The 25,323-nt window shown below is 45.3% G+C and overlaps 1 protein-coding gene across 1 annotated transcript; it reads right to left on the bottom strand.

The window, feature by feature from the left end:
- Nucleotides 1-3,294: 3,294 nt before the first annotated feature.
- Nucleotides 3,295-23,711, bottom strand: AP1M2 (adaptor related protein complex 1 subunit mu 2). The gene is made up of 12 exons (XM_079959609.1): nt 23,528-23,711; nt 20,745-20,901; nt 19,441-19,508; nt 18,125-18,255; nt 16,838-16,985; nt 14,078-14,204; nt 12,621-12,763; nt 11,017-11,088; nt 9,867-10,025; nt 8,253-8,378; nt 6,046-6,121; nt 3,295-5,186 (listed from the first exon to the last, which is right to left on the bottom strand). The coding sequence occupies exons 1-12, from the start codon at nt 23,567-23,569 to the stop codon at nt 5,164-5,166; spliced, it is 1,272 nt and encodes a 423-aa protein (XP_079815735.1). The 5' UTR covers nt 23,570-23,711; the 3' UTR covers nt 3,295-5,163.
- Between the last annotated feature and the right edge of the window lie 1,612 nt (nt 23,712-25,323).

Here is a 25,323-nt window from a genome sequence, read left to right as displayed (position 1 = left end):
AAGCGGGGCGGGAGGAGGGAGGCCGGGGAGGCGGCGGCTGCCAGGGCTGCGCGCCAGGCCCTGCACTCTGCACATGCTCGCTTAGATCGTAGAATTGTAGAGTTAGACGGGACCCCAAGGGACCCCTGCAATGCTGGAATCTCAGCTAGATAAATCCCTGGCAGATGGCCACTCGACCTTTGCTTAAACCAAAAGGAAAGGAGAGTCCACCACCTCTCATTGGAGTCCATCGAACAGTTCTTACTGTAAGGAAGTCCTTCCTGACATTTAGTTAGAACAGGCATCCCCCACCTCGGCCCTCCAGATATTTATGGGACTACAACTCCCATCATCCCTGACCACTGGTCCTGTTAGCTAGGAATGATGGGAACTGTAGTCCCAAAACATCTGGAGGGCCAAAGTTGGGGATGCCTGAGTTAGAATTTCCTCTCTTGCAACTTAAGCCCATGGGTTTCGGATCCTACCCTCCCGAATAGGAGAAAACAAGCTAACGCCATCTTCTGTGTGACAGCCCTTAAGATATTTGAAGATGGCTATTATGTCTCCTCAATCTCAATTTTCCAGGCTAAACATACCCAACTCTCTCAACAGTACATACCTCATAAGGCTTGGTTTCCAGACCCTGGATCATCTCATCAGCACACATAGGAGCCAACTTCTAAAGGCCAAGGTCCCTTCAGCCCCCCCATTAAATATTTGAGGGGTCCACCCCCCAAATATATAGGCATTGTCATTCAAATGGTTTTTGTGCACCACATACTTTGATTAAGTGGGGTGGGGCTTACCTGGGCACCTCTGTTTGCACATGTTCCAGCTTGTCAACATCCTTAAATTGTGGTGCCCAGAACTAGAGACAGGACTCCAGGTGGAGTCTGACCAGGGCTTGCTGATCAGAGGGTTGGCAGTTCAAATCCCTGCGATGGGGTGAGCTTCCGTTGCTCTGTCCCAGCTCCTGCTAACCTAGTAGTTCGAAAGCACACCAGTGCAAGTAGATAAATAGGTACCGCTGCGACAGGATGGTAAATGGAGTTTCTGTGTACTCTGGTTTCCATACCAGTGTTCTGTTGCGCCAGAAGCGGTTTAGTCATGCTGGCCACATGATCCGGAAAGCTGTCTGTGAACAAATGCTGGCTCCCTTGGCCTGAAAGCGAGATGAGCACCACACTCCATAGTTTCCTTTGACCGAACTCAACTGTCCAGGGGTCATTTACCTTCCCTTTAACCTAGAGTGGTACTATTACTTCTCTTGTACTGGTCACTATACTTATGTGGATTCAGTCTGGAATAGCATGAGCCTTTTTTGCTGCTGCATCACACTGTTGACTCACGTTAAGCTTGTGGTCCACTAAGACCCCTAGCTCCTTTCACATGCACTACCGTCAAGGTAGGTGTCCTCTATTTTATATTTGTGCAGCTGGTTCTTCCTGCCTAAGTGTAGAACCTTTCATTTGTCCCTACTGAAATTCATTTTGTTAGTTTGGATCCAGTTCTCCAATTTGCTAAAGTCATCTTGAATCCCAATTCTGTCTTCTGCAGCATTAGCTACCCCTCCCAGTTTGGTGTCGTCTGCAAATTTGATGAGCATCCCTACAATTTCTTCATCCAAGTTATGTTTACTCGTGAGTCATTAGAATCATAGAACTGTAGAGTTGGAAGGGACCCCGACATTCATCTAGTCCAACCCCCTGCAACAGTGGCGTAGCGTGGGTTGTCAGCACCCGGGGCAAGGCAAGTAATTTGCGCCCCCTAACCCGTGGATTTGCGCCCCCCAACCCATGGATTTGCGCACCCTAACCCTAACCCCCAGATGTTGCGCCCGGTGCGGCCGGCCCCCCCTGCACCCCCCACGCTACGCCACTGCCCTGCCATGCAGGAATCCTTTGCTCAACATGGGGCTCAAACCCAGAAATTAAGAGTCTCATGTTCCACCCAGCAGTGGTTCTCAAACCTATTTCCTCACTTTCAGAATAAAAATTTGCTTCTGCCACACAGAATTCTTTTATTGATAAGAAATACATTGGGAAACAAAAACACACAACTCTCAGCAGTGCTTGATTTATAACACAGAACACAACTATTTTATATTATGATCGTTGGACATCCAGAAATTACAAAACAATGCAGCTACAGAAGAAAATGAATCTTTCCCAAAATAGAATATTGATTTTCCTGGAATCTTCCGGCCATGCTTTCCATCCTCCCCTGCCACACCCTTTGGGGAACCACTGCTCTCAGGGAGGAATGCACAGGGCTTGGAGCAGCATGCAATCCTATATACCTGCATGAAGTGGGCACCTGCCAAAATCTGCTGGTGAGGGCTTTGGCTCCCCTGCTTGCTGTGTTTAGCAGGTTTCTACTTGAACATAGATAGGAAGCTTATATAGTCGTACCTCGGAAGTTGAACACCTTGCGACTCGAACGTTTTGGCTCCCAAACGCCGCAAACCCAGAAGTGAGTGTTCTGGTTTGGGAACGTTCTTTGGAACCTGAACGTCCGACAGGGCTTCCGATTGGCTGCAGGAGCTTCCTGCAGCCAATCTGAAGCCGTGCCTTGGTTTCTGAATGTTTTGGAAGTCGAACAGACTTCCAGAACAGATTCCATTCAACTTCCAAGGTACGATTGTACAGACTTGGAACAAATCACCCAGCAACCCCAAGACTAATTTCTTTGATTTGCACACATTCCTTTATGCAAGATCTAAGGTGGGGTTTTGCTATTTTGTTTGTTTGAGGGGAGGAGGACACACACAGATATTTTAAAGGCTTGAACCCAGGTGCCAGGACATTTGCATTTGCTCTGCCACCAACCACTTTGCAGGAATTGGTTTGGGAGGCTTGTAAGTTTGCCTCTGAGCTACAGTTGGTACTGCTGGATCTGCAGGGGAACTTAATCAGGCATGAACTGCATTATATTAAAGGTAAAGGTAAAGGTACCCCTGCCCGTACGGGCCAGTCTTGACAGACTCTGGGGTTGTGCGCCCATCTCACTTAAGAGGCCAGGGGCCAGCGCTGTCCGGAGACACTTCCGGGTCACGTGGCCAGCGTGACATCGCTGCTCTGGCGAGCCAGAGCCGCACACGGAAACGCCGTTTACCTTCCCGCTGGTAAGCGGTCCCTATTTATCTACTTGCACCCGGAGGTGCTTTCGAACTGCTAGGTTGGCAGGCGCTGGGACCGAGCAGCGGGAGCGCACCCCGCCGCAGGGATTCGAACCGCCGACCTTTCGATCGGCAAGTCCTAGGCGCTGAGGCTTTAACCCACAGCGCCACCTGCGTCCCAAATATATTATTATATTATATTAGGGAGTGCCAAAATCCTAACAGGTGGAAGATTCTGGGACAGGCTTAAATTGGAGGCCTTTCTAATGCAATTACTTTCTGCCAACTTGTCGCTGCAGACCAACAAATCATTTTCTGGGATTTTTCTCACTGTACCGTACTTAAATAGCATTCACTTTGAGGCAGCTTCACTACTAATGAAATAGATCTGTACATGGATCCACTTACATGCTGAGGCAGTGCTTTTTTTCTTTAAAAAAAATGTTTAGGGGAACTCTCATTTTCCTACTCATATTGAAATACTGCCCCTCAATGAGGCCAAACTTAGATTCACAAAATATTTAGGGGTATGCGTACCCCCAGAAAAAAGCACTGTGCTGAGGTATTTTTTCACAGTATAACCACATTTACTTTATCCGCTTGCTTTTAGTGGCTTAAAAAGGGAAAGTTGGGAAACTAAAATTCCCTTTTCTCAAAGGGCCCGATTCAGGTTCAGGTTCCTATACAAATCAACAGTAGCTTCAGACTGTTTCCATAGCAACCACATCACTGAGACAAGAGCAAATCAAAGGCAGATAGGTAGACAGGTTATCAGACTCCTGCATCCTAATTCTGTGTGTTCTTACTCAAACATGACGTCACTGCATTAAATGGGGCTCACTCCAATATAAATGTGCATAGACTAGTATCAATAAATATCAAGTGGATTAATTGCTAATCAGCTGGACATTCTCTTTTCCTGACCTTAGAGATGAAACCGAATAAAGATTTAATAAGGGAAAATTGTATGTGGAGTATCTGGTTTTTCAAATAAACTGACTGAGAAGCAAAAGGAGCTCTGGAGAGCACAAATAGGCCTGAGCTTCAGCATTCCTCTCCAAATAATATTTGGTATTTTCGCTGTCAGGTGTCCAGAATGATAAGGCCCACTATTGTAAGAACTGGCCAGTATGCTTGCAAGCAGCTCCACTTGTTGGCTGTAGTGAGGGTGCTTAGAATGAAGGAAGAAAGTGGAACAGAAAACCAAAGGAAATGAGGACTAATGACACACAACAGCGTCATGGTCACCCTGTTGAAATGGCCCAATTTCATTTCAACTTCTATTTACAGCTCGTTGTGGTCTAAAGGACAATGGGAAGTAGTTTTGAGTCACAAATCTTAAAAATGAGGTAGCCACTATTCTCATCATACAATTAGGGAACAGACTGAGGGGGGAAAGGGGCTTGCTTGCAGCCACCCAGTGAGTTTGTGCCCAGAAGATCCTAGTTCTAGCTTCTACACACAATAGCACGACATGCTTTCCCTGCCTCTCTCCTCACCAGTCTAAGGTGCAGAGCAACAAGGTGCTTGTGGGGAGCTCAGCTTACCTTCCAGGCTGAGCCGAACGCTACACTCAGGTGAATGCTACCCGCAGGTGAAGCCAAACGCATCTCCCCCTGATGAGAACGCCAAGCTAAACCTTCGGAGCAAAGCGTCACCACTGGTACTGTGGAACCTTCTAAAGGAGGGAGGTTCTGAAAGAAGGCAAGGCACCTGGAAGAGTCTCTCCATCCAGGAGTCCTGGCAAGGCACATCCGGTCAGCGTTTCGCCACAGGTAAGTCCACTGCCACTCAGGTAGGGAAGCAATGCAGGTGTCATCTCAGGCAACAACCACAGAGCCATCATTTCCCCCTTAAGGCACTGGGCAAACCAGCCCAAGAACTGTTGCCAAATCAAGCTGTGGTTGGGCAGAGGAGCAGGGTGGCATTTTGAGAGGAGGAGGAGACACACACACACACACACACACACACACACACAATATTTGCTTCAGAGAGTGTCAACAAAGGATTCTTGGACCATTCAGGCTTCTTCATTCTTGATGGTGTCCAGCTCTGCAAGATCACGACTAATGTGTCCGGAGCTGGTAATCTGGAACAAAAAAGGTAGAGACTATGTTAGGCCTGGGTTGGGCCAGTAAGCTTATTGAAAGTTCTGCCTTTTCCCAGAGTAGCTGTTATGCCTGTAGGAGATGCGGAGCGATCAGGACAGGCAGGAACGAACCTGCAAGGAGGGAGGAACATTTAGCAACGTGCTCTCTCCAGCTCTCAAAAGTTTCTCGTCTGTGAAATGGGAACACTGACAAGCTCCCCCACAGGGCTAATAGGATGGTGGAAAGTGGCCAATACTGCGTCAATTTAAAAAAGGGGGGGATTTTTCAGAGATTGAGAAATCCGAATAATTACAAACCTGTATTGCTTCTCTCTTGGGTAGATTCACAGCTAGAATTGCGAAACATATAAGCGAAGAACGAGCCTTGCTGAAAGGGAATCAGCATAGCTTCTGCACAGGGAAACTTGGGACAAGATTTTTTAGGGGGAATTGTTAGACATGGTCATGGTCTGACAATCTAAACACTACACCACATTGGCTCCAGCAGAAAAGGATCGTCATACAGCTTTTAGTACAGTGGACGCTCGGGTTGCGAATGTGATCTGATGCACGTTCACAACCTGCAGTGTTCGCAAGCCGCAGTCTGAACACAAGTGGGTTCCAATTCAGCACTTCTGCGCATGTGCAAAGAGCAATTTGGCGCTTCTGCGCATGTGCGACCCCCGAAACCCAGAAGTAATCCGTTCCGATACTTCCGGGTCTCGGCGGGTCCGTAACCCGAGAAAACGCAACTTGAAGCGTCTGTAACCCAAGGTATGACTGTACACGGAAAGTGCTCAGCCAGGGAAAGCCAATGTCTGTACAACCTGTATGCAGCTCAGCTTCCTTGACAACTTACCCCCACTCTGGGTGATGTAGCGGACCCAAGGCAGAGCCTGGTACCCACTCTTCTCAATTATCTTCATGTACCGCACCTGGGTTAGAGGAAAGAGGCAGAGGAGAGGACAATATCAAAGGAGGGCATCCGTCAACCTCCTCTAAACCACCCATCGCCAGCTGGTCACAATGAAAGGCACTTCGAGTCTACACAACATCTTGGCAAATTGCCCCTGCCCCACCTTCTCCCAAAGAAATATTGGCTGCTTGCTTATTTATTTATTTATTTATTTATTTATTTATTTATTTGCCACCCTTCATCCAAAGATCACAGGGCAGTTCACAACATAAAAATACAAAACGAAAACACAAAATACATAACCAAAGCAAAACACACCAATAACCCCCCTCCCACAGACACATTTAAAAGACCATACATAGGATGTTAATCAGCCAAACGCCTGGTTGAGGAGAAACATATCCGCCTGGCGCATAATATATGTATGTAATGAAGGTGCCAGGGCATTTGTTTGTGCCCATCTAAAGTTCATGGGAAAGGAATGCTTGGATCATTATTTTTCAATGAACATTTTATATTGGCCTCAAAGCAATGGAAGGGTTGTAGCTCCATGGTAGGACAGATCCTTTGCATGCAGAAGTTTCCCTGATTCAATCCCTGGTAGGGCTGGGAAAAACTCATCTGTGAAACCCAGAACTGTCAGCATAGACAATGCCAAGCTGCTCTAGGGACCATTGCAATGGTCTGCCTGAGCAAAAGGCATCTCCTTATGTTCCTAAAGGAACAATAACCTAATTAGTGAGCCAAGTGTGGTTTACATGAGAGGAGGGGAAAGAGAGAGAAATGGTCAGCTTTTATATCTGCATATTTGCTTTGTTCAGGCTTGGGAAGTCTGCTTAATTGGGGACAGGTAGGAGGGCGGAGAAGGAAAACAAGCCATTCCACCTGTACTCCAGACATTCCCATTTCTATTAGCTAAGGAACAGAAGGAAACAACACCTTTCCCCCCTACAATGAGCTTGAAAGGACTGGGTCCCTGTTTACAGCAGCATAAATTGGATGGGAACATCCAGGGAGTCTCTTGACACACACCGCATACAGTCAACATTCCCAATAGAGATTTATTGTGTGTCAAACCCACAGGTGATCCTTCTATCATTGCTAGAGGAGAACTTTCCATGTTGAGGGTTGAGCAGAAAGACTGCAGCAGACACACACACCCGTTGTTTTATTTTATTTTTTAAAAAGAGGGTTGCAGGTAAGGCTAGGATTCTGGGTTACATAGTCCCTATCCTACCTAGGAGAGCTAGGCAGAGAGCTAGGAAGCCTATTATTATTATTATTATTATTATTATTATTAGTTTTCAACTTTAAAATTACAGCATTTTCCATTCTTTTACAGTAGTTCTTTTAGACGTCCCACCCAGCGTTCCATGACAGTTCTTTATAAATCTTACTTAGCTGCATATACATTAATTCCTTCACCTTATTTTCCACATTCTCATAACCTTTATATGTTGTCAACTGTTGGTCAAAAGGTATCCCCTACCTGGAATTTATATTTGAGGTCAATTTTTTTTGTAAATATTCCCCTAAATACTTCCACTCCTCCTCGTCCGTTTGCAGTGTATTCCCTCCAATCACCAGTAGGAGCCATTGAAACAAGTTCAAATATTGGACTTCCAGAGAGTTTAATTCCTCAGCTACAGTGTAATCAAGATGCCCCTTTTGTATGCAGCTTTGGGAAGAGAGTTTGAATAATTCCAAGAACCATTTTACAGTGGTACCTCGGTTTACGAACTTAATCCGTTCCGGAAGTCCGTTCTTGAACCAAAACCGTTCTTAAACCGAGTCGCGCTTTCCCTAATGAGGCCTCCCACCGTCGGTGTCCTTCCACCGTTTGGATTCCATTCTTAGACGGAGGTAAAGTTCTCAAACTGGGACACTACTGCTGATTTTGCGGAGTTCGTAAACCGAATCGTTTGTAAACAGGACTGTTCTTAAACTGAGGTACCACTGTATATCAGGAGATGGTAGTTACCCTGCTCTTAACATTTTAGCCAACCACATGCCGTTTGCGCTAAATCACAGCTTGGAGCCTGCAGACAACCCAGTTTGCCTTTCAGTCACCCCCCCCCCCCCCAAGAAAAGCTAATTCTCACAAGTGTACAGAGCCCCACTTCTCCATCTTCCAGTCAACTCCAGCTCACCTGTATCCCAGAGACTGTGAAGTAAGGGATCTCAAAACGGACTGAGATGGGCGGACGTCCCTCCAGCTCCTCATTCTCAACACTGGGCAGCCCAAAGTGGGCTCTCATCAGGTACTCCTTGCCACCCTGCAGAGCCAAATGCAAGAGAAGGTAAGGTCTTCTTCTTTAAGTCAATGGTTATGCAGGCCAGCCAATGCAACAACCTGACCCTAATAACCAAGAAGCATAAATGGAGTTCATCAATGGCCACAGGAAAGGGGTAAGAAAATCCACCTTGGCATTTCTGGAAGTCCTTACGGATCACGTGTGTGTGTGTGTGTGTGTGTGTGTGTGTTTTTAAAATGTATTTTTATTAAAGATTTCTTTACAAAAGTACGTGCATTGTCTCTTTTTTAAAGTTGCATTTTCTACGGATCAGTTTCATTTGTTGTGAGACATTAGTATCACATGCAGTATTAGGTTGGGAAGGGGGGAGGGGAGAATGGTGAGTGGAGTGGGGTGGTAATGCCAATAAATAAATAAATAAATGCAATAATAACAATATATTATTATTATTATTATTATTATTATTATTTCCCTGCCCATCTGGCTGGGTTTCTCCAGCCACTCTGCGCAGCTCCCAACAGAATATTCAAAACATGATAAAACATCAAACATTAAAAACTTCCCTAAACAAGGCTGCCTTCAGATGTCTTCTAAAAGTCAGAGAGTTACAGGTAGGTAGCCGTGTTGGTCTGTTGTAGTCGAAACAAAACAAAATAATTAAATTTAAAAATTAAAAAATCCTTCCAGTAGCACCTTAGAGACCAACTAAGTTACTTATTGGTATGAACTTTCTTGTGCATGCACCCGTTTATCTGAAGAAGTGTGCATGCACACGAAAGCTCATACCAATAACTAACTTAGTTGGTCTCTAAGGTGCTACTGGAAAAAAGTCAGAGAGTTGTTTACTTCCTTGACATCTGATGGGAGGGCGATCCACAGGGCAGGCACCACCACCAAGAAGGCCCTCTGCCTGGTTCCCTGTAACCTCACTCCTTGCAGGGGGGGAACCGCCAGAAGGCCCTCGGAGCTGGACCTCAGTGTCAGGGCTGAACGATGGGGGTGGAGACACTCCTTCGGGTATACGTCTATTCTTTTACTTAGTGCATGTGTGGGGTTTTGCGTCAGCATCACTTGTATGGGTTCTCTTACCATTTGTGTGTTGTACTTCCTTAGTGGTGAGAGAGGTTGGGGTGGCCAAGGGTGTGGTTGGGTGTCTTTGGTTGGCTGTAGTGAGATTTGTTTTTTTGTTTGAGTGGAGGGTGGGTGGGTGGATTTTTGGATCAGTTGCATTCATGTTTTCTCAAGGTTTGCTGGCACCTAATGGGCAGGGATTCATGAGCAACTATAGCACACTTAATAGTGGAAGCTCTTGACCAATACCAACGCTCACCTCTTCCATTGCCACCCAACAAACTTGCAGGAGCACTGGACCATGTAACAGAATTGCCCCCTTCCCAAATGCAATGGAAATGTCCTGGGGTTAAACCTGCATCTTTGAAATCATCTGCAAAATTCAAAGGACAGAATGGAGGAGGAGGAGATTTGTGGGAAAGGGGGCGTCTCTCTCACCGGGAACGACTTGATGCTCCAGACGACAACATTCTTCTCAGGCTGGTATTTTGCACTGCCGATGCTGGTTTTGAACTTGGGCGAGTCGGCATCACTCGGGACCGGAACACATATCTCTACTCCATTGGCCACCGATTGCTTCTTGAATTGGCCCTTTGCCTTTCCGAGAGGGAGAAAGACAGAGAGATGCTCACAACAGTCTATGTTTCACCCCTCCCAACTATGTCTCTTCCAGAAGAGGAGGCAAGCCAAGGTACATTCTACCACATGTGGTGGACATGTAAAATAGTAAAAGAATTCTGGGAAATGATATAGAATGAACTGAAAAAAATGTTTAAGGTAAATTTATCAAAAAACCAGAAGCCTTTTTATTGGGACTAATAGGAGATGAAAGACCTAAGGACTTAAAAAGATGTATGTTTATGTATGCAACAACAGTCACAAGAATGCTTTTTGCCCAGAAGCGGAAGGAAGAAAAAGTCCCAACCAAAGAAGAGTAGATAACCAAGATGATGGACTATGCTGAAATGGCAAAGATGACCTGAAGATCAGACACCAAGACGATAAAAAATTTAGTCAAGAGTGGAAAAAATTTATAGAGTATCTTAAAGACCACTGCAGATATCTAAAAACGTTAGCAGGATTGTTATAACACTTATAATGTAATATGACTTAAGTTTTAAAACGGGGGATACAAAATGAATTTGAAAAATGTAATTAGATGCAATAGAAGAAATAGAAAAAAATGGAAACCAGGGGAGGGGGGAGGGAAGTCCGGGGATTTAAGTAATCTCAGATGTGTATAAATTGAAAATGATTTAAATGTATATGAATTTTGTCTAAAAAATGAAAATAAAATATTTTTTTTAAAAAAAGAGAGAGAAGGTGAGCCAAAGCAAGCTTTGAGGCAGGAGGGGCAGAGCTCATCACTGCTTTAGTGCTCCATGGAAGACTGGGAAGTGATCTCATTTATCCAAAGCTAATACAAATCCCGCTTTTGGATGATCTGGAGAAGCTGTTAAGAGTGAACAAACTCTATAGCAATAAATACCCAACTATATTGTGTCCTCTTTATCATGTGCTTTCCTCTAATCACCCTTATTATGGAAGCCTTGGGTAAAGGGTAGCAGTATCCCTCAAAGAAACTCACCTTCACCATAATCTCCACTCGGCTGTGAGAGAACTTCTCAATGACAGACTCTATCCAGATGAGGGGCTTCACCTTCAAGCAAAGAGAGAGAGAATCTCATTCCTGGGGTCCAGAGCCTCCAGCAGGTTACAGCCAAAGAACAAAAGGTTAATGGGAGGTGTGTCAGGCATGATGAAAGCTCAGAACACCTACAAATCCTGTCATCTCGGCTTAATCAGTCCTGTATACTTGAGAAATCTTGTGCCACCTTGGAGCAGCCAGGCAAAAGACCCTAAGAACCAGGTCGTATTTATCTTGCATTCACCAAATAACTGTTATCATCATCATTTGGTGATTGCAAGATAAATACTACAAATAGTTACAGTATTTTCCTATTGCTTGAAGAAGTGCCAGGGCAATAGGACACATCTGATAGGAGGAGAGAGTCAGTGGCGTAGCGTGGGTTGTCAGCACCCGGGGCAAGGCAAGTAATTTGCGCCCCCTAACCCGTGGATTTGCGCCCCCTAACCCTAACCCCCAGATGTTGCGCCCGGTGCGGGCGGCCCCCCCCCGCACCCCCCACGCTACGCCACTGGAGAGAGTTTCATAGCTGTCAACTTTTCCCTTTTCTTGTGAGGAATCCTATTTGGAATAAGGGAATTTCCCTTAAAAAAAGGGAAACGTTGACAGCTATGGAGAGTTTTGGGAGCGACCATCTCTGGCCTTCCTCTGAGCGTTAACATTTAACAACAATGAGTTCTATTAACTGTCATGTTGGGGGGGAAAGAGATCTGAGAAAGAGAGCAATGCCTTTTAAAGTACTGTGGGAATGTACAAAATGATGGGATTATTTCTAGTGTGGTTTATCCAAACAGTACCATAGTACATATATAGGACTGCTGTTCCACATGTTTTATAAAGGTAAAGGTAAAGGTACCCCTGCCCGTACGGGCCAGTCTTGACAGACTCTGGGGTTGTGCGCCCATCTCACTTAAGAGGCCAGGGGCCAGCGCTGTCCGGAGACACTTCCGGGTCACGTGGCCAGCGTGACATCGCTGCTCTGGCGAGCCAGAGCCGCACACGGAAACGCCGTTTACCTTCCCGCTGGTAAGCGGTCCCTATTTATCTACTTGCACCCGGAGGTGCTTTCGAACTGCTAGGTTGGCAGGCGCTGGGACCGAGCAGCGGGAGCGCACCCCGCCGCAGGGATTCGAACCGCCGACCTTTCGATCGGCAAGTCCTAGGCGCTGAGGCTTTAACCCACAGCGCCACCCGCGTCCATGTTTTATAGCGGCAGAAAATAGATGTCTCAATATATAGAGAATCAGCCAGCTGCAACCGTGAGTGGCTCAAGATCTGAAGATAACACACATGGCTTCCTCAACAAGGAACCAGTTTGTCAACTGGGCGTAATTCCCGCTATCCTTCTGCAAGGAACTTTCTCTTCCCTGAGAGCATCAGCCTATAGATAAGTAGACAAATGACCTAGCTGGGCATGAAAAAAGCTAATCTGGGAAAATTAGGCAGCTACTGCCTCAGTGCAACCATGCACAAAGGAGTTGCCTCTGTACCCAATGAGATCACCATGGCATCACTTTTTCCTAGGCTCTGAATCCCAGACTAACCTGTGTGTTCAGCCGATAGGACATGAGCTCAAAATCTCCATCAGGTGGGATAAAGGAGATGGTCCGGTCATTGTCAAAACGTGACAGCCGCACACATTGATGGAACTTGACATCCTCCAGCTCCACAGACTTATTTTTTCCACCTGAGAAGTCAGAAGTGTGGCTGTCAGAATTGCCCAGGGGATAGCAGGGGAAAGACTACGCTCTAGCCACAGAGAAACAGCTGCCTGTCCTTGTGATTCTTGGCCTCTCAGTGTTGAATGGTCTCTTTAAATTTGAAGGTTCATTATTGTTCCACAAGATGTGTATTTCTTTAAAGGCCAGAGCAAATAACATGACCTAGTTTTACAGCTGTGAAGCAGTATAGCAGGTGCTGTTAAGTTGTGGTAATTAAGCTGTTGGGTATGGTATATAAAGAGAAGTATGTAGCTCTCTCAGTACCCTAATGGATGGGTCATGCTTATTGATTTAGTGTAAAATGAGTTTTTTTTATTTTATTAAAACCTAGCAAAAGTTACTTTTGTGTTCCTTGTAATGTGTGGTCTCCCTAGCACGCCTTCTGAGGCGCAACTAATCTGCAAATAGCTAACACTCAGAACTCCAAGCATTCTGTGGGGAAGGTGCTTGCAAATAATAAAAATAAAATAAAATAATAATTTATTATTTATACCCCACCCATCTGGCTGGGTTTCCCCAGCCACTCTGGGTGGTTTCCAACAAAGTATTAAAATACAGTGGTCTGTTAAACATTAAAAGCTTCTCTAAAAGTCTGGTAGTAGTTCTTCTCTTTGACATCTGGTGGGAGGGTGTTCCACAGGGCAGGTGCCACTACTGAGAAGGCCCTCTGCCTGGTTCCCTGTAACTTGGCTTCTCACAGTGAGGGAACCGCCAGAAGGCCCTCAGAGCCTGGGCAGAATGATGGAGGTGGAGATGCTCCTTCAGGTATACTGGACCGAGGCCGTTTAGGACTTTAAAGGTCAGCACCAACACTTTGAAAAGGAGGGTTTTTGTTTTTTTAAAAGTTATTATTAAAGCTCTCAACTTTAAAACACAAACACCCAAAGACTGGAAGCAGCAGAAATATGTGAGTATTTGACAGAACACAGGTTGTCCATTCCCAAAACACGAGGTCCACATTAAAAGTTACCAGCAAGTTAATGACGAACGAAATAAACTGCATTTTTCATAGACACACCCAGATGTGTGGGTGCTGCTCTGGTGTTTCAGTACAGAGAGAGAGATGCCCCCAAAAATGCACCTCCATGAATGCTACTTTTAAAAATAAGCTCCTGGGCTGAAATTACACCTTGTCTACATAAAATGAAAAACCGCAACAATAAGCAAAATCCAGCCAAATCTAGTGTCATTCAGCCCAACATCTCTTGCTGCTGGAGGCTCTCTAGGCCCAGCCCACTCAACTGCTGGTGCTCCTGCTTTCAGGGCACTGGGTGACTTACGTCCTGTGATCTCAAAGAGCACCCTGTCGTTGAGGCCCAAACGTAGCTCTGGCATGCCAGAGAGGAAGACCTTCAGCTTGATGGAGCCCACAATCTCACTCAGCAGGACACTCCCATTGGCATTAACCTGGAAGACAGAGCAGGGTCTGAGTCTTGGGGTCAGAACTCCTCCCCTCTCCTCTCTTTGCCTGGGAGAAGGGGGGCTTCTCCCTCCTGTCCCTGATGACAGCCAGGCTGAAACTGCAGCACCAGTCTTGGAATGAGCTAGTTCAGTTTAACGCAGTTTGCTGAATTAGTTCAAAAATCTCTGAACTATGCCTCATAGTACACGAGTGTTTTTAGTGTTCTGTTGGAAGCCACCCAGAGTGGCTGGGGAAACCCAGCCAGATGGGTGGGGTATAAATAATAAAAAAATTATATTAATTAATATGATTAATTAATAGAATTAATTAATTAATACAATTAATTAATAGAATTAATTAATAGAATTAATTAATACAATTGATTAATACATTTAATTAATACAATTGATTAATACAATTAAAATTGTGGAAACCATTTGGAAATAGTGTATTTCTGAGGTTTGATGGCTCATAGCCCCCCCCCCCACTTTTTTTGGAGTAATACCATAAAATTACATATCAATAGAAAGATAATTTAATGAAGAATGTAATGCAACAAAGTTTGTTCAGTTATCTGTGTTCTATCAAAAGTTATAGCCAAATAACCAGAAAAAGGAAGCACAACTTGCTTAGGTTGATATGCAGTAGCTTCCCATCATCTGAATGCAACCAATGAGCATGAGTGTTTAGAGAGATAATCACATGTTATGAGTCGTCAAACCTCAGAAATGCACTTTTTCCAAAAGGCTTCCACAACTTTGGCCACTAGTGTAGTTCCCACAACTGCCGAGTGAACTGAATGTAAATTGTTCATTTTGAGGGAGAGCTTTTAAATGTATACTTAGCTTCAGGTTCAATCTCCTACATGCATTTTCTACTGATTACATTCTTTGGGCTTTGAAATTTAAGGATCATAATTGTTGGGAATAATAAACCAAACAACTCACATTCCACTGTGTTTTCTTAAGCATATTTGATACTTCAGCCCAGCAGCATGTAACATTCTGAATGCTGAGGGTAAAATAATTTGGATGTATTTGAACTGAACATGAACAGAACTAAAGGGACGAATATAAACTGGAATTTGTTCCTTTTTGGACACCTTGAATTTGAATTCAAACTAGTCCCTTTTAAAATGGACTTTCAAAGCCCAGGGAAGTTACCCACCAGTACACAAAACATCATGGAAACAACATTACTCAGTACTTAGATGTGCTGTGTGCAAACTAAAATCCTATATGAGTGGGCAGACTTAGGCATATCGGATCTGCTTTGTTTTTGCACTAGAAACCAGAGATCCTCCAACTGGATCTAGGTGCAAAATGGGGGTAGAGAGAGAAACAACACACAAAATTAAGGAACATGCTCAGCCCAGAAGTGGATCAGTACTAGAACTGAGGGGGAGAACCATAAAAGTCACTTTGTGCTCCTGGGGGTGGTGGGGAAGGTGGGATATTTGTATTGCAGGGGCTTGGACTAGATGACATTCGGGATCCCTTCCAACTCTACAATTCTATGAAATGCACTAAATAAATAAGGTAAAGGCAAAGGGACCCCTGACCGTTAGGTCCAGTCGCGGACGACTCTGGGGTTGCGGCGCTCATCTCACTTTATTGGCCGAGGGAGCCGGCGTACAGCTTCCAGGTCATGTGGCCTGTTAAGTTGTGGGCGAACATAGCAGACGACACAGCGATTTCTCCAGAGCAGCTCTTTACTTGCAAGCTGGACAGAACTGAACAGCAAACAGCTCAGCCGGCCTGCTTTTATAGGCAGCCAGCTGTCAACATTGTAGCAACAACAACCCAGAGTTTCCCGCCTAAAATAACTGACGTGGACCTGAGTGAAAACTATCTACAGACCTGAGTGAAAACTATCTACAGTATCCCCCTGCTGGCCCAGGGTGAAGCTTCACTACATAACATGGCCAGCATGACTAAGCCGCTTCTGGCGAACCAGAGCAGCGCACGGAAATGCTGTTTACCTTCCGCCAGAGTGGTACCTATTTATCTACTTGCACTTGGATATGCTTTCGAAGTGCTAGGTTGGCAGGAGCTGGGACCGAGCAACGCTCTAATCATAAAGACTCTACACACTCTAATCATAAAGAGAGAGAAATCTATTCTTGCCCTTCATTTCAGCAGAAAGGGGCGTGGAGCAGCTTCTGTTGCTGTTGAGAAACCCAGAAATCGCCCAGGGATCTCCAGTAGATCCCGAGCTACCTTTTGCCCACTTTCCTTTTCTCATCTTATCATCATCTCTTCCGAGCTCATTTGCTGTCGAAGCTGATGCTCTAAGAGGAGAAAATACTGGTTCAGGGCAGATCACCGCCATCCCTGTGGGAGCACCACCGTCACCAATGGAAACCAGCTTTTCTCTCAAGGGAGACACACACGGCCTCCTCTGAGCAGCTGCCAGGGACACAGCTTTCCTCCTGCACTCTGCTGAGAAAGGCCAAGCACCCGAGCAACTTCACACTACGAGAGTTGATGCCCATGTAATACTTAATTGAAGGGAATTCCAATGGGGCAGGCACCACAAGACAAAAGGCCATGACAACTTTTTAGGCTTCTTGCAATGTTGCCCAGATCCCTACATACCTAGGTGAGCCAGACGGACCCACATTTCTGCAATAACTCACCAGCAGATTGACAGATTCAATGACATCAATGAAGACTTCGTTCTTCTTATATTTGATGCCCTCCGACCTCCAGGAGACTGCATTGGTGACGGTGGGTGGAACGCGGGATTTGCCCGTGTCGAGCTTGTTGCCCTGCTGAGTGATGTACCTGCAACAGGGTGAAGAGGGGGCAATATCAAGATCCAGAACTGCCCTCATAAGATGCAGTCGTTCCACCTCCCAACAAGCACACCTTTTCAAAGGATTGTGGGGGACTGTAAAGAGCACCTTCTGCTATCTAAAGCAGAAGCAGAATCTCAGCAAAACTTCACATTGCCTGGACTGAAATGCCAATTCAGAATAAAATGAATGTTTGAAGCATTGATAGTTCAGATTTTGACATTCGCTTCTGAGCCTCCCAACACTGAAATTTAAGTTTCTCTTCAGACCTCATTTCCCCCAAACTGAGGCCCCCTCAGAAATAAAGTTTGGCCCAAGAAGAATGATTAACGTATGAATTTAACATTTGAAATTTTACAAATGGGAAACATTTTGTCCCACTTGAACTCCTATACTGTACAGTGGTAACTTGGTTCTCAAATGCCTTAGTTCCCAAACGCTGAAAGTATTCCGGTTTTCGAACATTATTTCGGAAGCCAGACGTCCAATGTGGCTGTTTGCTATTGTTTCCAGGGTGCCTGCACCAATCAGAAGCTGCGCCTTGGTTTTTGAACATTTTGGAAGTCAAACAGATTCTGGAATGGATTAAGTTTGGTGCTTTTGTTTTTGCTATATATTTTGCATTTATGTTTTTGAGGCTTTTTCAGTTAATTTGTTTTTGGGACTGTGTGGAACCCAGTTCAGCTACTGATTGACTGACTGACTGACTGTCATCAGTGCAGGTAAGGGGGGGGATATTTTTTTTTATCATCTACAATACTGTCTTATTTATTTTATAGTACAGTACATTGATTATTGCTTTCATTTTATGGATCAATGGTCTTGTTAGATAGTAAAATTCATGTTAAATTGCTGTTTTAGGGGTTGTTTTTCAAAGTCTGGAATGGATTAATCCATTTTGCATTACTTTCTATCGAAAAGCACACCTTGGTTTTGGAACGCTTTGGTTTTGGCACGGACTTCTGGAACGGATTAAGTTTAAGAACAAGGTACCACTGTATACCCATCCTCAGCACCTATAGTTTTCAAATCCTGTTAGGTTATTCATTTGCACAGTGCCAGAAAGAGGTAGAGCAGGAAAGCAGGGGGGAAAGAGTTAGGAGAAGGGGAGCAGACCAAGTGACTCACTCCTGCAAAATTTTACTATCTGTTGTCTGGGGAAACCCAAAATCCATAAGCTCATCCAGCAGTTCATACACAATGACAAAATTGTCGCGGATGCTCTCTTCTTCCAGCTCTTTGAAATACTCAGAAAAGACCTGACAATGAGAGAATGAAAGGTTTCACCCTACTGGGTTTTATACAGAAGAGGTGAACCGCCCCCCCCCCAGCCCAGGGGTGAAGATCCTAGAATTCCGCAGCCCCCATACCCAAATTCCAGAACTTTGATCCATCTACATTTGGCTCAAGTGCATCTTTCTTGCAGAATTCCCAGTGTGGGATGCATTAGTTATTGGGAAAGGAAGATAGGTGGGCCTTTCTGGTATGCATAGGGGGCAGAGAGTTGGTTTCATATGGGTTGCTATACCCCCATTCCAGCCTTGCCAGATGGTGACTTCTACTTCAGATTTCCCCAAACATCTGATAAGCAGCACACTTTTACTCTGAATTAAAATGGGAGGTAAATCCAAAGTAAATTGGATTTACATTTAAAATTCTTAAGTGTAAGAGTGTTATTGTAAACTGGTTTCCGTTGGTGCTAAAATGTTGTTGTTTTTTAATTGCTCTGTTATTTTAATTGTTGTAAATCAGAGATGGGGAACCTATGACTCTCCAGATGTTGCAAGCTACAACTTCCACCATCCTTGTCTATTTGCCATGCTGGCTCAGGCTGGTGGGAGCTTCTGGAGGGCACAAATTCTTCACCCCTGCTGTAAATTTTATAAAACTGTGCCTTGAAGTTATTATTACCTTCTAACAAAACTTGGGAGTGAATACACTAAAAGACAGCACACAAGTTCAGTTTTCAAAGGCTGGAATCAATGGGGTAGAAGAAGCCAGTTTTTTATGCTACGAAGGGCAAACTGGCCTTTCATCCCTGGCCCCAAAAAGATACTATCAGGGTTTGTATAGTGCCAAGATGAAACCAAAAGCCTCAAGATCATTTGCGGGGAGGACTGGGGTGCCAACCTGACAAAAATATTGGGGGAACCCAGGTACGCCCTGCCCCCCCACAATCGATCACATGATGCAGTGGACACATAGCATTTGAATGGCAATGCCCATCAGCTTTGGGGGCCCCAGACCCCATCAAATATTTTATTGGGGGGGGGCGAAGGGATCTCAGCCCCTAGGAGTTGGCTTCTATGGGGGAGGGTGTGTGTTGTCTGCATGCTGCTCCAGCCAACAGAATAACACAATGGGGAACTCAAAGATAGCATCAGCCTTTCCTATCTTGGTGCCTATTTCTTCTTTGTACGTCTAAAAATGGCTCCTTGACTTACCTCTACCACTTTATAGAGAAAAGAATACACCAGTGAGGCATTGGCATTCTTCATGGTTAAGGCCACCACTGCACAAAAGGTTAAGGGTAAAGAGAGAGATTTCTGAACCGCTGGACTAGAGACTTGGGAATGGTAGGGAAGGAGTATTGGCTTTGGGGGACTCTAGCCAAAATAGAGGACATGGCCACAGTGGTGTAGCGTGGGGGTGCAGGGGGGGCCGGCCGCACCGGGCGCAACATCTGGGGGTTAGGGTTAGGGGGCACAAATCCACGGGTTAGGGGGCGCAAATCCACAGGTTAGGGGGTCAAATTACTTGCCTTGCCCCGGGTGCTGACAACCCACGCTACGCCACTGCATGGTCACCAGTGCCAGGTAGTAGGTGAACATTGGGAGGCACAGAAACCTCATGTGGATTTTTCAAAGGTTAAGTTTCCTTGGACTGGATCTTGCACCAGTTTGCAGTTTTCCCATTTTGGGACCAGCCTTTCAGCTCTCAACCCAACTCATCTCCTAACATGAGGCTTCTGCCTAGCCAAAGGGATTCTGCACATGCTTCATTCTTGCCCAGGGGTCAACAAACTTTTTCAGCTGTGGGCCGGTCCACCATCCCTCAGACCATGTGGTGGGCTGGACTATGTTTTGAAAAAATATATATGAATGAATTCCTATGCCCCACAAATAACCCAGAGGTGCATTTGAAATAAAAGCACACATTCTACTCAGGTAAAAACACCAGGCAGGACCCACAAATAATCCAGAGATGCATTTTAAATAAAAGGACGCATTCTACTCATGTAAAAACATGCTGATTCCTGGACCATTTGTGGGCTGGATTTAGAAGGCGATTGGGCTGCATCTGGCCCCCGGGCCTTAGGTTGCCTACCCTGTTCTTGCCCTTTCTCTATCATTCCAAAGAAGTTCAGAAACGCAGGGCCTGCAATCTCCACTTCGCTGAAACTTAAGGGCACAGGGCAAGGCTAACTGAAAATAAACTGCCAACATTATATTGCTGTTATACAAATCTATGGTGCAAATGCATTTAGAATACTGTGTGCCGTTCACGCAGCATATAGACTGTGGTGCTCCCTCCCAGAGAAGGCAGTGATATCCTCCAAACTTGGATGGCATTGGAAGACAAATTCATGGAGGAAAAGGCTTTTGAAGATTACCAGCCCTGCTGGCTATGCGCCACAGTTGGAGGCAGTAGTGCTTCTGAATCCAGTTGGACTTGGGTTTTGCCCCTCACAGGGGCTGCAGCATCTCACCCCCCCTCCCTGGAATTAGCTCAGGCTCTGAAAGGATACAGTAAATGTTGCTGTGCTTGATCCAAAGGAAATGCACTTTCCCGCGGGACAGGAGTGGCGTCAGGGCACTTTCTTCCTCCTTCTGCATCAAGAGCGGCATGAAGTAGTCAATCTCTGACATGCTCACATCTCCTTTGTAGTTGCGGCTGATGAGGGGCTAGAGGATGGGAAAGAAGCTTAAGTCACGCCAGCCTGCATGGCTGACACTGAGACACCCATAGTGCGTTGCTCACGTTATCACTGATGCTTCCTCTAAGTAGCATCATGTATGTCATTCACCCACACACCATTTTCCAGGGAGCTGGTTTAGACTGGGACCCTTTACCCACTTACCTGGGAGTAAGCCTCATAGAACTTAATAGGACAGACATCTGAGTAGACACTCTTGAATTCTGCTGTTAGACGCAAGTCTTCAAGGTTGCATTCTCACCCTGTATTCCCTGGCCACATATGTGAGTCATAGCACATCCCAGCCAAATAAACAATAGCTCTTCTCCACCTAACGGCCTTTAGGTTCTCTCTTTTGTGCTTTTCAGAGCCGGCTCTGCCATTAGGTAGAAGAAGCAATTGCCTCAGGTAACAGCAGCCACAGTTCTAACCATTCACCTCTGTGGAAGAACAGAGATGTGCACCACAAACCTCTCATATACCCTCTAAACTTGCCAGCTGCTGTCAGGTGTGATGGAGGAAACTGTACCCCTGGCACAGCTGAAGTAAGATTCAACTGCCATTCTGGCCAGCTTCTCTACATGGAACAAGGAGGCAGGCAATATCGTCCTTTGCTTCAGGCAGCAAATGGTCTTGTTCCAGCCCTGGTCTTTTTCATCCTTCGATGAAGTTGTTATTTTAGAGATGTGGTGGGAGGAAAAGGAAAGTGCAGCTGTACCATAATATTCCCAACCCCCAGAGCTATCTCTGTCATGGACCAGGCTTTCCTTTCATGCCACACTTATTTTAAAAAATGTGATACTGTACCTCCATGATCTTTGCCGCACAAGATCCTATTCAAAATGCAGTGCATAAACTCAGCTTTGTGTAAGATAGGGGGCACCCATCATCAGAAGGTTCCCCAAGTACTTCACTTACAGCAAACTCCTATAAGTTAACTACTCCAAAAGTAAGTTCCATTGGGTTCAGTTGGGCTTACTTCCATGAAGGTAGGTATAGCAGTGCAGCCTTAATAGTTGTTATTATTATTAATGATATGCATGTAGATGAATTTTTGGATTGTTTAAAAATGCTTAATCAGAGTATAACAGCCCCTTATGTATATTTATTACCATGCTATTACAGAAGGGGAGGGGGCAGTGATGCAGACAAACTAGTATCCCTAGCTAACAGGACCAGTGGTCAGGGATGATGGGAGTTGTAGTCCCAAAACATCTGGAGGGCCAAGTTTGCCTATGCCTGATGTAGACTGTCATTTCCCTAACAACATGTAGTAAAGCTATAGCTGCGCTGAGATTTGCATTATTACACAGTACACTGGTACCTCGGGTTACAGATGCTTCAGATTACAGACTCCGCTAACCCAGAAACAGTACCTCGGGTTAAGAACTTTGCTTCAGGATGAGAACAGAAATAGCATGGCGGCAGCGGGAGGCCCCATTGACTAAGTGGTGCCTCAGGTTAAGAACAGTTTCCGGTTAAGAACAGATCTCCAGAACAAATTAAGTTCTCAACCCGAGGTACCACTGTAATTGTAATTGTTAATAAAATTGCTTTGTGGGGGGGATTCTATAAGAACCAGGGGGGGTGGTAAATGTCTGAACAGTATTAGTATGCTTCTCATTCCAGTATGGAACAAACGGAGCAGCCTAGCAAATAAATCTGTTTGTCACCAATCTCCTTGATCTTGTGTTCAGATGTTGATTTTTCCATTCAGATTCTTACTGCTACCTTGCGCTAGCTCTGATGCTATTCCTCTCTTCCACAAATTGGCCTGCTACTGTTCTGCACCTGCCATCAACTGTTGTTGTTGTTGTTTTGAACAGGTAGCAGCAGGCAGTTCCAGTGTGCAAAGCTTATCACCGAGAAAGCAAATGTTTATTCCAGTTTCTGTTCCTTAAAGTGATGGGCTCAGGGCTCATTCTGCTTTCCTGCTACAGCTCTGGCCCTGCCTTTTCACCCATTTGAAGCAACCTAGCTGGTCGAACAGGCTCCCTGACGCAACCAGAGCCGGCAGGATGGCAGCAAGCAAGTCCACACGCTCCGGGAACAACATTCCCAGGCTGCCTCCATTCACTAAGCGGTCACAATTTTCAGACCACTCCTCAGCCTAGAAAAGGAGGGCCAAAAAGAATCTCCTCCACACCCACTGCAACAGGAAAGAGCCTGCGACGGAGCACCAACAAGCCCCAGCTCTGGGATAGGGGATGCCAGCCAGACGCAGCAGAGGTGGGCCCCATCTCCCGGAAGGTGGGAGCTGCAGGAAGAAACCTTGGCACCAGGGCCAGGAGCACCCATCGCTCTCCTTGTGCCCAGAGGCAAAGGTGGCCTAGCAGTTAGAAGGCACAGCCAGGCCACCTGGGTGCTACTCGATTCCCCAGCTGGTCTCAAAAGGCTTTAACTTCTCCAGGCTGAAAAGTGAAGAGGGGGATAAGGGTACACAGTATGAATGGAAGTCTGCACCAGGTAACACCCAGAAACTTGGATCTGGCGAGCGGAAATACTGGAGGGCATAGAGAGAAGGGGGAGTTATTTGGGAAGCTTCGCCTGGAGGGTGGAGGCTGCCTTTCAGGTGCTCTGCCCCACCTGAGAGGAAGATCTGGGGTCACACTCACCTTGCCTTTCAGGTCAAGGATAAAAACTGCCGAGGCGGACATGCTGCTCCTACTTCCTCCTCCTCTCCTTCGCTCGCTCTCGGCAGCCACCTGGGCTAGGTGAGGGCGCTGCGCCTACAGGTGAGCTGGGCTGCCTTAAAGGAGAGGAGAGGAGGCGGAGGCAGCAGCAGCAGGAGGGTGTGGGATAGAAGTCCTCCGACAGAAAGGAAGTGGGAGGACAGACGTCGCAGTTTCTCTCTCTCTCGAGGGGCCGGACAGACGTGTGCACGCGCCCCATAGGATCCCAGCCGAGATCCCAATCCCATGTGAAGAGAGGCTGGGAAGCAGAGGAACGCCCCGTTCTTGATTCTCCTCTCGGTTTCCCCATAGAATCCGGATGATGAGTTGGGTTTAGTTGGGTTGGGTTGTAAGTGCTCTTTGAGTTGCCCTGGGCAAGATAAGGGGAGTAACAAATTTAATAAATACTAATCAATAACCATAATGATGATGGTGACATGGGCGTAGCCAAAGAGGGGCGCCCCCCCTAAATCAAGTAAATCAATAAAAATACTTAATTAACTGAGGTTCTGCCCTCCCAACAGAAATCCTGAATATGCCCATGGATGATGTTGATTGAAAGGCTCACTTGGTGCCTTCAATATATATCTTTAGGCGCCAGGCGAAAACGTTTCTCTTCAACCAGGCTGATTAACATTCTATGGCTTTTTATTTTATTTTTTATATCATTTTTATTAACATTTCTGTTTTACCATTTAAAGTACTCATTTTTACATCTTTCAGACATCAACGACTTCCCTTCTTCTCTTTCCATGGTCCATTTTACATATCATAGATCCCTGCATATTTTACAGAAACTATACCATTCAGTATTCCATTATTACATCCATCAAAACTTATTTACACTGTTGAATTTATCTTAATGCTGCTGCCAGCATTTTCAGCTGTACACTGTTATTTCCCATATATTCAATAAACGTTTTCCAATCTTCTCTAAACGTATGTTCTTCTTGTTCTCTTATTCTATATGTTAAGTCTGCGAGTTGTGCATATTCTGTCAACTTAAGTTGTTGCTCTTCTTTGGTTGGGACCTTGCTTGTTTTCAGTTTTTGTGCTAACGAAACATGGGCTGCAGTACAGTTGTACCTTGGAAGTTGAATGGAATCCATTCTGGAACTCTGTTCGACTTCCAAAATGTTCGGAAACCAAAGTGCAGCTTCTGATTGGCTGCAGGAAGCTCCTGCAGCCAATCGGAAGCCACGGAAGCCCCATTGGACGTTTGGTTTCCAAAAGTAGTTCACAAACCAGAACAGTCACTTCTGGGTTTGCGGCATTCAGGAGCCAAAACGTTTGAGAACTAAGCTGTTAGGAAACCAAGATATGACTGTAGTAGCATTTTAAAATGTGCTTGTGGGGTTTTTTTTAGTTTTTGTTTTATTATGCACTTAGTACTGTATTCTCATTTTGTATTTTTCTGTTGTGAATCACCCTGTGCTATCCAGATGAAGGGGGATGAAGCGTAGTATACAAATTGAATAAAGAAGAAGAAGAAGAAGAAGAAGAAGAAGAAGAAGAAGAAGAAGAAGAAGAGTGATCCACATAAAAACGGTGTTCCCCAACAATACAAATCAATCGGGAAGTATCTCTGACTCCTCTTCCTTTTCACTTCTCAATGTATTTGTACCCAGGAGTGCTTCAGTCGAGGAAAAACATTTTTTAAATACATAAATACTTTTACGATTGAACAAATTGCTTGGGATACCTTTAGGTATTTAAAAAGATAATAATATAATAAATGC

This window comes from Podarcis cretensis, assembly GCF_951804945.1.
Source record: "Podarcis cretensis genome assembly, chromosome: 17".
NCBI classification, from domain to species: Eukaryota; Metazoa; Chordata; class Lepidosauria; order Squamata; family Lacertidae; genus Podarcis; species Podarcis cretensis.
The sequence above is the reverse complement of the archived record's forward strand: the minus strand, read 5'-3'. Positions and strand labels throughout refer to the sequence as shown.